Source organism: Bufo gargarizans, unplaced genomic scaffold (assembly GCF_014858855.1).
Source record: "Bufo gargarizans isolate SCDJY-AF-19 unplaced genomic scaffold, ASM1485885v1 fragScaff_scaffold_587_pilon, whole genome shotgun sequence".
NCBI classification, from domain to species: domain Eukaryota; kingdom Metazoa; phylum Chordata; class Amphibia; order Anura; family Bufonidae; genus Bufo; species Bufo gargarizans.
The window spans coordinates 353,774-367,761 of NW_025334145.1; the positions used below are offsets into that span (position 1 = coordinate 353,774).

Sequence of the window (13,988 nt, forward strand, 5' to 3'; positions counted from 1 at the left end):
GAAATGTTAGAATGATGTTGATGGCCCAATATTTATGGACCTGACTGTGCCTGCTCTTTACTAGGGTAATTACCAGGGGCCACTGCAGAGCAGTCCCCGGGTCAGTGGCAGCTGCCCAGGGGCTCAGAGATACTGGCGTAAGCACAGAGGGGAAGGTACACTTCCTGCTGCTTGCGCTTGTCAGTATAGTGCGCAGGAGGAGGGAACGAAGGAGCCAGGCGCATGTGTCTAGGACCAGCAGTGCAAGCATGGAGCGCTGGCCTCTGACTGGCCGCTGTGAAAGCTGGCCTCTGACTGGCCGCTGTGAAAGCTGGGCTCTGACTGGCCGCTGTGAAAGCTGGGCTCTGACTGGCCGCTGTGAAAGCTGGCCTCTGACTGGCCGCTGTGAAAGCTGGCCTCTGACTGGCCGCTGTGAAAGCTGGGCTCTGACTGGCCGCTGTGAAAGCTGGGCTCTGACTGGCCGCTGTGAAAGCTGGGCTCTGACTGGCGGCTGTGAAAGCTGGGCTCTGACTGGCGGCTGTGAAAGCTGGCCTCTGACTGGCCGCTGTGAAAGCTGGGCTCTGACTGGCGGCTGTGAAAGCTGGGCTCTGACTGGCGGCTGTGAAAGCTGGCCTCTGACTGGCCGCTGTGAAAGCTGGGCTCTGACTGGCGGCTGTGAAAGCTGGGCTCTGACTGGCCGCTGTGAAAGCTGGGCTCTGACTGGCGGCTGTGAAAGCTGGGCTCTGACTGGCCGCTGTGAAAGCTGGGCTCTGACTGGCGGCTGTGAAAGCTGGCCGCTGTGAAAGCTGGCCTCTAACTGTCCGCTGTGAAAGCTGGGCTCTGACTGGCTGCTGTGAAAGCTGGCCGCTGTGAAAGCTGGGCTCTGACTGGCTGCTGTGAAAGCTGGGCTCTGACTGGCCGCTGTGAAAGCTGGGCTCTGACTGGCCGCTGTGAAAGCTGGCCTCTGACTGGCCGCTGTGAAAGCTGGGCTCTGACTGGCCGCTGTGAAAGCTGGCCTCTGACTGGCCGCTGTGAAAGCTGGGCTCTGACTGGCGGCTGTGAAAGCTGGGCTCTGACTGGCCGCTGTGAAAGCTGGGCTCTGACTGGCCGCTGTGAAAGCTGGCCTCTGACTGGCCGCTGTGAAAGCTGGGCTCTGACTGGCCGCTGTGAAAGCTGGGCTCTGACTGGCCGCTGTGAAAGCTGGCCTCTGACTGGCTGCTGTGAAAGCTGGCCGCTGTGAAAGCTGGCCTCTGACTGGCCGCTGTGAAAGCTGGGCTCTGACTGGCCGCTGTGAAAGCTGGGCTCTGACTGGCCGCTGTGAAAGCTGGCCTCTGACTGGCCGCTGTGAAAGCTGGCCTCTGACTGGTCGCTGTGAAAGCTGGGCTCTGACTGGCTGCTGTGAAAGCTGGGCTCTGACTGGCCGCTGTGAAAGCTTGCCTCTGACTGGCCGCTGTGAAAGCTGGGCTCTGACTGGCGGCTTTGAAAGCTGGCCTCTGACTGGCGGCTGTGAAAGCTGGCCTCTGACTGGCGGCTGTGAAAGCTGGCCTCTGACTGGCGGCTGTGAAAGCTGGGCTCTGACTGGCGGCTGTGAAAGCTGGCCTCTGACTGGCGGCTGTGAAAGCTGGCCTCTGACTGGCGGCTGTGAAAGCTGGCCTCTGACTGGCGGCTGTGAAAGCTGGGCTCTGACTGGCGGCTGTGAAAGCTGGCCTCTGACTGGCGGCTGTGAAAGCTGGCCTCTGACTGGCGGCTGTGAAAGCTGGCCTCTGACTGGCGGCTGTGAAAGCTGGCCTCTGACTGGCGGCTTTGAAAGCTGGCCTCTGACTGGCGGCTTTGAAAGCTGGCCTCTGACTGGCGGCTGTGAAAGCTGGCCTCTGACTGGCGGCTGTGAAAGCTGGGCTCTGACTGGCGGCTGTGAAAGCTGGCCTCTGACTGGCGGCTGTGAAAGCTGGCCTCTGACTGGCGGCTGTGAAAGCTGGCCTCTGACTGGCGGCTGTGAAAGCTGGCCTCTGACTGGCGGCTGTGAAAGCTGGCCTCTGACTGGCCGCTGTGAAAGCTGGCCTCTGACTGGCCGCTGTGAAAGCTGGCCGCTGTGAAAGCTGGGCTCTGACTGGCCGCTGTGAAAGCTGGGCTCTGACTGGCCGCTGTGAAAGCTGGCCTCTGACTGGCTGCTGTGAAAGCTGGCCTCTGACTGGCCGCTGTGAAAGCTGGGCTCTGACTGGCCGCTGTGAAAGCTGGGCTCTGACTGGCCGCTGTGAAAGCTGGCCTCTGACTGGCCGCTGTGAAAGCTGGCCTCTGACTGGCGGCTGTGAAAGCTGGGCTCTGACTGGCGGCTGTGAAAGCTGGGCCTCTGACTGGCGGCTGTGAAAGCTGGCCTCTGACTGGCGGCTGTGAAAGCTGGCCTCTGACTGGCGGCTGTGAAAGCTGGCCTCTGACTGGCGGCTGTGAAAGCTGGCCTCTGACTGGCGGCTGTGAAAGCTGGCCTCTGACTGGCCGCTGTGAAAGCTGGCCTCTGACTGGCCGCTGTGAAAGCTGGCCGCTGTGAAAGCTGGGCTCTGACTGGCCGCTGTGAAAGCTGGGCTCTGACTGGCCGCTGTGAAAGCTGGCCTCTGACTGGCTGCTGTGAAAGCTGGCCGCTGTGAAAGCTGGCCTCTGACTGGCCGCTGTGAAAGCTGGGCTCTGACTGGCGGCTGTGAAAGCTGGCCTCTGACTGGCTGCTGTGAAAGCTGGGCTCTGACTGGCGGCTGTGAAAGCTGGCCTCTGACTGGCGGCTGTGAAAGCTGGCCTCTGACTGGCGGCTGTGAAAGCTGGCCTCTGACTGGCGGCTGTGAAAGCTGGCCTCTGACTGGCGGCTGTGAAAGCTGGCCTCTGACTGGCGGCTTTGAAAGCTGGCCTCTGACTGGCGGCTTTGAAAGCTGGCCTCTGACTGGCGGCTGTGAAAGCTGGCCTCTGACTGGCGGCTGTGAAAGCTGGGCTCTGACTGGCGGCTGTGAAAGCTGGGCTCTGACTGGCGGCTGTGAAAGCTGGCCTCTGACTGGCGGCTGTGAAAGCTGGCCTCTGACTGGCCGCTGTGAAAGCTGGCCTCTGACTGGCCGCTGTGAAAGCTGGCCTCTGACTGGCCGCTGTGAAAGCTGGCCGCTGTGAAAGCTGGGCTCTGACTGGCCGCTGTGAAAGCTGGGCTCTGACTGGCCGCTGTGAAAGCTGGCCTCTGACTGGCTGCTGTGAAAGCTGGCCTCTGACTGGCGGCTGTGAAAGCTGGGCTCTGACTGGCGGCTGTGAAAGCTGGGCTCTGACTGGCGGCTGTGAAAGCTGGCCTCTGACTGGCGGCTGTGAAAGCTGGGCTCTGACTGGCGGCTGTGAAAGCTGGCCTCTGACTGGCGGCTGTGAAAGCTGGCCTCTGACTGGCGGCTGTGAAAGCTGGCCTCTGACTGGCCGCTGTGAAAGCTGGCCTCTGACTGGCCGCTGTGAAAGCTGGCCTCTGACTGGCCGCTGTGAAAGCTGGCCTCTGACTGGCCGCTGTGAAAGCTGGCCTCTGACTGGCCGCTGTGAAAACTGGCCGCTGTGAAAGCTGGCCGCTGTGAAAGCTGGCCGCTGTGAAAGCTGGGCTCTGACTGGCCGCTGTGAAAGCTGGGCTCTGACTGGCCGCTGTGAAAGCTGGCCTCTGACTGGCTGCTGTGAAAGCTGGCCGATGTGAAAGCTGGCCTCTGACTGGCCGCTGTGAAAGCTGGGCTCTGACTGGCCGCTGTGAAAGCTGGGCTCTGACTGGCCGCTGTGAAAGCTGGCCTCTGACTGGTCGCTGTGAAAGCTGGGCTCTGACTGGCCGCTGTGAAAGCTGGGCTCTGACTGGCCGCTGTGAAAGCTTGCCTCTGACTGGCCGCTGTGAAAGCTGGGCTCTGACTGGCCGCTGTGAAAGCTGGGCTCTGACTGGCGGCTTTGAAAGCTGGCCTCTGACTGGCGGCTGTGAAAGCTGGCCTCTGACTGGCGGCTGTGAAAGCTGGCCTCTGACTGGCGGCTTTGAAAGCTGGCCTCTGACTGGCGGCTTTGAAAGCTGGCCTCTGACTGGCGGCTGTGAAAGCTGGCCTCTGACTGGCCGCTGTGAAAGCTGGCCTCTGACTGGCCGCTGTGAAAGCTGGGCTCTGACTGGCCGCTGTGAAAGCTGGCCTCTGACTGGCCGCTGTGAAAGCTGGCCTCTGACTGGCCGCTGTGAAAGCTGGCCTCTGACTGGCCGCTGTGAAAACTGGCCGCTGTGAAAGCTGGCCGCTGTGAAAGCTGGCCGCTGTGAAAGCTGGGCTCTGACTGGCCGCTGTGAAAGCTGGGCTCTGACTGGCCGCTGTGAAAGCTGGGCTCTGACTGGCCGCTGTGAAAGCTGGCCTCTGACTGGCCGCTGTGAAAGCTGGCCGCTGTGAAAGCTGGCCTCTGACTGGCCGCTGTGAAAGCTGGGCTCTGACTGGCCGCTGTGAAAGCTGGGCTCTGACTGGCCGCTGTGAAAGCTGGCCTCTGACTGGTCGCTGTGAAAGCTGGGCTCTGACTGGCCGCTGTGAAAGCTGGGCTCTGACTGGCCGCTGTGAAAGCTTGCCTCTGACTGGCCGCTGTGAAAGCTGGGCTCTGACTGGCCGCTGTGAAAGCTGGGCTCTGACTGGCGGCTTTGAAAGCTGGCCTCTGACTGGCGGCTGTGAAAGCTGGCCTCTGACTGGCGGCTGTGAAAGCTGGCCTCTGACTGGCGGCTTTGAAAGCTGGCCTCTGACTGGCGGCTTTGAAAGCTGGCCTCTGACTGGCGGCTGTGAAAGCTGGCCTCTGACTGGCCGCTGTGAAAGCTGGCCTCTGACTGGCCGCTGTGAAAGCTGGGCTCTGACTGGCCGCTGTGAAAGCTGGGCTCTGACTGGCCGCTGTGAAAGCTGGCCTCTGACTGGCCGCTGTGAAAGCTGGCCTCTGACTGGCCGCTGTGAAAGCTGGCCTCTGACTGGCCGCTGTGAAAGCTGGCCGCTGTGAAAGCTGGCCGCTGTGAAAGCTGGCCGCTGTGAAAGCTGGCCTCTGACTGGCCGCTGTGAAAGCTGGCCTCTGACTGGCCGCTGTGAAAGCTGGCCTCTGACTGGCCGCTGTGAAAGCTGGCCTCTGACTGGCCGCTGTGAAAGCTGGCCTCTGACTGGCCGCTGTGAAAGCTGGCCTCTGACTGGCCGCTGTGAAAGCTGGCCTCTGACTGGCCGCTGTGAAAGCTGGCCTCTGACTGGCCGCTGTGAAAGCTGGGCTCTGACTGGCCGCTGTGAAAGCTGGCCTCTGACTGGCCGCTGTGAAAGCTGGCCGCTGTGAAAGCTGGCCTCTGACTGGCCGCTGTGAAAGCTGGCCTCTGACTGGCCGCTGTGAAAGCTGGCCTCTGACTGGCCGCTGTGAAAGCTGGCCTCTGACTGGCGGCTGTGAAAGCTGGCCTCTGACTGGCGGCTGTGAAAGCTGGCCTCTGACTGGCGGCTTTGAAAGCTGGCCTCTGACTGGCGGCTGTGAAAGCTGGCCTCTGACTGGCGGCTGTGAAAGCTGGGCTCTGACTGGCGGCTGTGAAAGCTGGCCTCTGACTGGCGGCTGTGAAAGCTGGCCTCTGACTGGCGGCTGTGAAAGCTGGCCTCTGACTGGCGGCTGTGAAAGCTGGCCTCTGACTGGCGGCTTTGAAAGCTGGCCTCTGACTGGCGGCTTTGAAAGCTGGCCTCTGACTGGCGGCTGTGAAAGCTGGCCTCTGACTGGCGGCTGTGAAAGCTGGCCTCTGACTGGCGGCTGTGAAAGCTGGCCTCTGACTGGCGGCTGTGAAAGCTGGCCTCTGACTGGCGGCTGTGAAAGCTGGCCTCTGACTGGCCGCTGTGAAAGCTGGCCTTTGACTGGCGGCTGTGAAAGCTGGCCTCTGACTGGCGGCTGTGAAAGCTGGCCTCTGACTGGCGGCTGTGAAAGCTGGCCTCTGACTGGCCGCTGTGAAAGCTGGCCTCTGACTGGCCGCTGTGAAAGCTGGCCTCTGACTGGCCGCTGTGAAAGCTGGCCTCTGACTGGCCGCTGTGAAAGCTGGCCTCTGACTGGCCGCTGTGAAAGCTGGCCTCTGACTGGCCGCTGTGAAAGCTGGCCTCTGACTGGCCGCTGTGAAAGCTGGCCTCTGACTGGCCGCTGTGAAAGCTGGCCTCTGACTGGCCGCTGTGAAAGCTGGCCTCTGACTGGCGGCTGTGAAAGCTGGCCTCTGACTGGCGGCTGTGAAAGCTGGCCTCTGACTGGCGGCTGTGAAAGCTGGCCTCTGACTGGCGGCTGTGAAAGCTGGCCTCTGACTGGCGGCTTTGAAAGCTGGCCTCTGACTGGCGGCTGTGAAAGCTGGCCTCTGACTGGCGGCTGTGAAAGCTGGGCTCTGACTGGCGGCTGTGAAAGCTGGCCTCTGACTGGCGGCTGTGAAAGCTGGCCTCTGACTGGCGGCTGTGAAAGCTGGCCTCTGACTGGCGGCTGTGAAAGCTGGCCTCTGACTGGCGGCTGTGAAAGCTGGCCTCTGACTGGCGGCTTTGAAAGCTGGCCTCTGACTGGCGGCTTTGAAAGCTGGCCTCTGACTGGCGGCTGTGAAAGCTGGCCTCTGACTGGCGGCTGTGAAAGCTGGCCTCTGACTGGCGGCTGTGAAAGCTGGCCTCTGACTGGCGGCTGTGAAAGCTGGCCTCTGACTGGCGGCTGTGAAAGCTGGCCTCTGACTGGCGGCTGTGAAAGCTGGCCTCTGACTGGCGGCTGTGAAAGCTGGCCTTGACTGGCGGCTGTGAAAGCTGGCCTCTGACTGGCGGCTGTGAAAGCTGGCCTCTGACTGGCGGCTGTGAAAGCTGGGCTCTGACTGGCCGCTGTGAAAGCTGGGCTCTGACTGGCCGCTGTGAAAGCTGGGCTCTGACTGGCCGCTGTGAAAGCTGGCCTTTGACTGGCGGCTGTGAAAGCTGGCCTCTGACTGGCGGCTGTGAAAGCTGGCCTCTGACTGGCGGCTGTGAAAGCTGGCCTCTGACTGGCGGCTGTGAAAGCTGGCCTCTGACTGGCGGCTGTGAAAGCTGGCCTCTGACTGGCGGCTGTGAAAGCTGGGCTCTGACTGGCCGCTGTGAAAGCTGGGCTCTGACTGGCCGCTGTGAAAGCTGGCCTCTGACTGGCCGCTGTGAAAGCTGGCCTCTGACTGGCCGCTGTGAAAGCTGGCCGCTGTGAAAGCTGGGCTCTGACTGGCCGCTGTGAAAGCTGGACTCTGACTGGCCGCTGTGAAAGCTGGCCTCTGACTGGCCGCTGTGAAAGCTGGCCTCTGACTGGCCGCTGTGAAAGCTGGCCTCTGACTGGCCGCTGTGAAAGCTGGCCTCTGACTGGCCGCTGTGAAAGCTGGCCGCTGTGAAAGCTGGGCTCTGACTGGCCGCTGTGAAAGCTGGGCTCTGACTGGCCGCTGTGAAAGCTGGCCTTTGACTGGCGGCTGTGAAAGCTGGCCTCTGACTGGCGGCTGTGAAAGCTGGCCTCTGACTGGCGGCTGTGAAAGCTGGCCTCTGACTGGCGGCTGTGAAAGCTGGCCTCTGACTGGCGGCTGTGAAAGCTGGCCTCTGACTGGCGGCTGTGAAAGCTGGCCTCTGACTGGCGGCTGTGAAAGCTGGGCTCTGACTGGCCGCTGTGAAAGCTGGGCTCTGACTGGCCGCTGTGAAAGCTGGGCTCTGACTGGCCGCTGTGAAAGCTGGGCTCTGACTGGCCGCTGTGAAAGCTGGCCTCTGACTGGCCGCTGTGAAAGCTGGCCTCTGACTGGCCGCTGTGAAAGCTGGCCTCTGACTGGCTGCTATAGGCAGCAGAGCCAGTTTTTCTGATAAGCATTATCCAGGGCAAAAGTGAGGTCTGCCCTGTAGAAGCCCCCCATACACTGGGCGTTCACATGTCTATGATGTTGCTATGGGTGGGAGCCTGGAGGAGGAGTGTTTGATATTGTCCCTCGTGCTGGAACCCGTCAGCATGCAGTGCAGTATGCAGCAGGAGGCGCACGCCCAGTGTATGCCTGCTCCCCTCCACATTTACTTACTGAGGCCAGGGGTGCACACTGTTCTTTGGACGCAATGTGAGTGATGCGCCAATCCTGCCGTGCCCCGCTCGTTTCAGCTGTGTTTTAGGCCGGGATCTCGGACCTGCAGCAGAGCGCGCCCCAACGGCTCATGTAGCTGCGAACCTGTGGAGGGTCCCAGTAGCCGCCAGTCCTCGGGGAGTGCTCACACATTGCCGATTTCTTCTCAAATGTGGATTAGAGGAAAACTGGGATGTTCTAACCCGCAGCACATTCTACAGAAATGGTACCAATCTCATTCATTGTAGAGTGAAATCTGCGGCTGAATCCAGTAATGAGCTGTCAGCCCTGCCATGAGAGGGACACATGTGGTGGCAGGATGTCCTGCACATATCACTGAGTGTCCTCGTATCTCTACTAGGGGTGACCGGCTGTCATATGTAATGGCTTCCCCGATCATCACACCAGCAGTTGTCAGCCCTGCCATGAGAGGAACACATGTGGTGTCAGGATGTCCTGCACATATCACTGAGTGTCCTCGTATCTCTACTAGGGGTGACCGGCTGTCATATGTAATGGCTTCCCCGATCATCACACCAGCAGTCTTCAGCCCTGCCATGAGAGGAACACATGTGGTGGCAGGATGTCCTGCACATATCACTGAGCTGTTAGTGTCCTTGTATCACTACTAGGGGTGACCGACTGTATGTAATGGCTTCCCCGATCATCACACCAGCAGTTGTCATCCCTGCCATGAGAGGAACACATGTGGCGGCAGGATGTCCTGCACATATCACTGAGTGTCCTCGTATCACTACTATGGGTGACCGGCTGTCATATGTAATGGCTCCCCGATCATCACACCAGCAGTTGTCATCCCTGCCATGAGAGGAACACATGTGGCGGCAGGATGTCCTGCACATATCACTGAGTGTCCTCATATCACTACTAGGGGTGACCGACTGTATGTAATGGCTTCCCCGATCATCACACCAGCAGTTGTCAGCCCTGCCAGGAGAGGAACACATGTGGTGGCAGGATGTCCTGCACATATCACTGAGTGTCCTCGTATCTCTACTAGGGGTGACCGGCTGTCATATGCAATGGCTTCCCCGATCATCACACCAGCAGTTGTCATCCCTGCCATGAGAGGAACACATGTGGCGGCAGGATGTCCTGCACATATCACTGAGTGTCCTCATATCACTACTATGGGTGACCGGCTGTCATATGCAATGGCTCCCCGATCATCACACCAGCAGTTGTCAGCCCTGCCATGAGAGGAACACATGTGGCGGCAGGATGTCCTGCACATATCACTGAGTGTCCTCGTATCACTACTAGGGGTGACCGACTGTCATATCCGATGGCTTCCCCGATCATCACACCAGCAGTTGTCAGCCCTGCCATGAGAGGGACACATGTGGTGGCAGGATGTCCTGCACATATCACTGAGTGTCCTTGTATCTCTACTAGGGGTGACTGGCTGTCATATCCAATGGCTCCCCCGATCATCACACCAGCAGTTGTCAGCCCTGCCATGAGAGGAACACATGTGGTGGCAGGATGTCCTGCACATATCACTGAGTGTCCTCGTATCTCTACTAGGGGTGACCGGCTGTCATATGCAATGGCTTCCCCGATCATCACACCAGCAGTTGTCAGCCCTGCCAGGAGAGGAACACATGTGGTGGCAGGATGTCCTGCACATATCACTGAGTGTCCTCGTATCTCTACTAGGGGTGACCGGCTGTCATATGCAATGGCTTCCCCGATCATCACACCAGCAGTTGTCATCCCTGCCATGAGAGGAACACATGTGGCGGCAGGATGTCCTGCACATATCACTGAGTGTCCTCATATCACTACTATGGGTGACCGGCTGTCATATGCAATGGCTCCCCGATCATCACACCAGCAGTTGTCAGCCCTGCCATGAGAGGAGCACATGTGGCGGCAGGATGTCCTGCACATATCACTGAGTGTCCTCGTATCTCTACTAGGGGTGACTGGCTGTCATATCCGATGGCTTCCCCGATCATCACACCAGCAGTTGTCAGCCCTGCCATGAGAGGAACACATGTGGTGGCAGGATGTCCTGCACATATCACTGAGTGTCCTCGTATCTCTACTAGGGGTGACCGGCTGTCATATCCGATGGCTTCCCCGATCATCACACCAGCAGTTGTCAGCCCTGCCATGAGAGGGACACATGTGGTGGCAGGATGTCCTGCACATATCACTGAGTGTCCTCGTATCTCTTCTAGAGGTGACCGGCTGTCATATGCGATGGCTCCCCCGATCATCACACCAGCAGTTGTCAGCCCTGCCATGAGAGGAACACATGTGGTGGCAGGATGTCCTGCACATATCACTGAGTGTCCTCGTATCTCTACTAGGGGTGACCGGCTGTCATATGTAATGGCTTCCCCGATCATCACACCAGCAGTTGTCAGCCCTGCCATGAGAGGGACACATGTGGTGGCAGGATGTCCTGCACATATCACTGAGTGTCCTCGTATCTCTACTAGGGGTGACCGACTGTCATATGCAATGGCTCCCCCGATCATCACACCAGCAGTTGTCAGCCCTGCCATGAGAGGAACACATGTGGTGGCAGGATGTCCTGCACATATCACTGAGCTGTCAGTGTCCTCGTATCACTACTAGGGGTGACCGACTGTCATATCCGATGGCTTCCCCGATCATCACACCAGCAGTTGGGGCAGTGTGTCGCTCCACAGGCAGCATTGAAGCTCTCACCACAAGGTCTCCAACCCGACCATTGTAGGATCTCAAACAGAACTTGGATTCATCACTAAAGACAATACGGTTCCCGTCCGTAGCAGTCCAGGTTTCTCATTCACAAGACCACTGTAAATGAAGGCGACGTGGATGGCTGTCAGTGGCATCTCATGTAATGGGAGCCATGACACCTAATTTCCTCCTGCTAAGTGCCTGGAAATGGTCTGGAGGGAGAGAGGCTGCCTGTGTCTGGATGGTGGACGACGGAACAGTGGGAGCTGCTGGTGCTTGGCTGTTGGTCACACGATCCTCTCTACTGGTGTCTGGCTGGAGCCTGTTCAGCGCCTGTGCGCCCCACCACTGCCCCCAACATCTCCGACCAGTGAGGTCAGAACAGTCTAGTTGGCAGCAATTCATCTACACGACCATCCTGCCTCTGTCAGTCCAATGAGGCGGCTCCACTCAAAGTCTGACAACTGGACAGAATGTCTTCTAGTGCGTGATAGAGGCAAGTCTAGTAGTCAGCGATCTCTCACCAAGAGGTACACTGCACAAAAGTAGCTTCTGAGAGCCTTTGTAACGGGCGGCTCCCTCTTGTGGCAGAACCCAGAGTCTGATCAGACCACTCCTGTAATCATTACATGTTTGTGAGATCCGTTCAGGGCTCAGCGTCCAAAACGGATCAGTTCTGCCCTAATGCATTCTGAATGGAAGAGGATCCGCTCAGGATGCGTCAGTTCCCCTCCGTTTCGCTCTGGAGGCTGCATGACGATGCGGAGGCAAACGGATCCGTCCTGACGCACAATCTAAGTCAATGGGGACGGATCCGTTTTCACTGACACAATAGAAAACGGATCCGTTCACTTTCAATAGTGTTCAAGATGGATCCGTCTTGGCTATGCGAGGGTCCATTCACACGTCCGTGCAATATCCGTTACGGGTGCGGACCCCTTCATTCTCAATGGGGCAGGAATGGATGCGGAGAGCCCGATCTTCCGGTCCGCAGCTCTGGGAAACAATAGAACATGTCTTATTCTTGTCTGCAATCGCGGACAATAGGCAGTTCTATGGGGGCGCCGGCCGGGTGTGGGAATGGACCCATAAAGGTAATACAAACGGATCCCTTCTGAACGGATCCGCACAAAACGCGAGTGTGAAAGTCGCCTCAGCCTGTTGTGTAATAGCTGTGCCCGGGGCGGGGGGCGGAGTGCTCTGCTCCTCCCAGCGACTCCTTCCAGCAGCCGCCTCCTGCTCAGACCAGAACTTCCAGCTGCCCCCAGACACATTCCTCAGCTGCGGCCAGGTAAGACCCGGGATCGCGCTCCGCTGCCGTCTCTCCTCTGGGATCTTTTGTGGCTGGAGAACGTTCCTGCTGAGCTGTGATCATTGGTCGGGGGCACTACCTGTGATAAGCGGCGCCCTGTGCTTCCGTGGACCTCACCTGACAAGCGGCCAGATTACTGGGTGGACTCTGCACCGGGCAACGTCCCGAGCCCTTGCATCGGTGAGATTGTCACTTTTAGCGGTTCTTGGACCCCGCGCCCAGTGGTGAAGGTCCGATAATGTGGGCAGACAGCGGTGGCGTATAAGGTGAGCCGCCATGCTGGTGTCCGCTTGGACTTGGTCACGTATTTTAGTCGGCTGCTTCTCCTCCGGTTGTGGATTTCTGGCGATCGGTTCTGCATTTGGCAGATTGTGTGGCGGCGGGCAGTAGCGCTCCAGCCATGGCGGTTTGCACCTGCGGTCACTGCGATGACTGCACGGACACAGAACCCTCGGAGAAACCTTCCTGGAAAAGGACTTCTGGTACATCTGTTTCTGGAAAAGCTGGGTGCAGAGCGATATGGCCGCCATTCCAGCTGCCGCAGCCACGCTCCTGGGCGATGCGGCCTCTGTACAAGTTCCCACTCAGCTTTCCCAGATACAGATATAAGTATGTGCCCCCTCCCCGCGTTGTCACTGCCTTGGTTGATAGTAGAGTGTAAGCTCCCGGGGTGCAGTGTCCTGCGGCTCCACGGTGTGAGGTGAGACCATGCAGCTGTGTAACCTCCTTTTCTGCTAGGAAATGCTGAGACTTGTAGTCCTGCACTGGCGGGGGATGGGGCGGTGGGATCGGTCGTGTCTGGGGATTTCGGCGGCGCTCCTTTGTTTACTCGCTCTCCTCATCATTTCCTGTGTCTCGGGGATTACGTCGTTAAAATGACGGCGCCTTCTATAACGTTACAGCAGCCGAGGACGGACATGCTGGGCCTTGTAGTTCTTGAAAGAGTATGTGGGGAGTTGTGGTCCTACAGGATCTGTATACCTAGGAGGATGTGTCAGGAGCAGGTGCACCGGGGGGTGAAATTCCATAGGATGGGTGGGTTATGCTGAGAGTTGTAGTCCTCCAGGTCTGGCCATGTGCCCAGAGTATGTTGTGATCCTGCAGCGTCACCGCTGGAAAATGTCTGGAGGAAGGAAACGGAGGAAGGGCAGCGGGTCACGGGCAAGCGGCAGGGTACAAGAGCTGACAATCTACTGACCGCAGGATCTACACATCACAAGAGCCGGTCCGCAAAACACGGATACCGGCCGGTGGCTGCCCCCTAACGGAAGAGTCCGTAATGCGGACAATAATAGGATATCCGGACCTAAGAGATGACGGCCAGAGGATTAGATACACCTGTCCGACCGTATCACACCTGATGGTGTGCAGTCTCAGTGATGGCACCGCTGATCTCTAGTGATGGATAGGCGGCATTCTCAGTGATGTCACCGCTGATCTCTAGTGATGGATAGGCGGCATTCTCAGTGATGTCACCGCTGATCTCTAAGATGGATAGGCGGCATTCTCAGTGATGTCACCGCTGATCTCTAGTGATGGATAGGCGGCATTCTCAGTGATGTCACCGCTGATCTCTAAGATGGATAGGCGGCATTCTCAGTGATGGCACCGCTGATCTCTAGTGATGGATAGGTGGCAGTCTCATTGATGGCACCGCGTATCTCTAGTGATGGATAGGTGGCAGTCTCATTGATGTCACCGCTGATCTCTAGTGATGGATAGGCGGCATTCTCAGTGATGTCACCGCTGATCTCTAAGATGGATAGGCGGCATTCTCAGTGATGGCACCGCTGATCTTTAATGATGGATAGGTGGCAGTCTCATTGATGGCACCGCGGATCTCTAGTGATGGATAGGCGGCATTCTCAGTGATGTCACCGCTGATCTCTAGTGATGGATAGGCGGCATTCTCAGTGATGTCACCGCTGATCTCTAGTG

The 13,988-nt window shown here is 58.7% G+C and overlaps 1 protein-coding gene across 3 annotated transcripts in view; it reads left to right on the plus strand.

Annotated features, from left to right (window-relative positions):
- Positions 1-11,672: 11,672 nt before the first annotated feature.
- The window catches only part of MST1R (macrophage stimulating 1 receptor), a 26,137-nt gene continuing 23,821 nt past the window's right edge, over positions 11,673-13,988 (plus strand). Inside the window, exon 1 of one of the 3 annotated variants that reach the window (XM_044273341.1) lies at positions 11,673-12,029. In XM_044273341.1, the coding sequence (XP_044129276.1) occupies positions 11,688-12,029 (342 nt within the window). In that variant the 5' untranslated portion in view covers positions 11,673-11,687. The other 2 variants (XM_044273343.1, XM_044273342.1) reach the window with 2 other exon arrangements.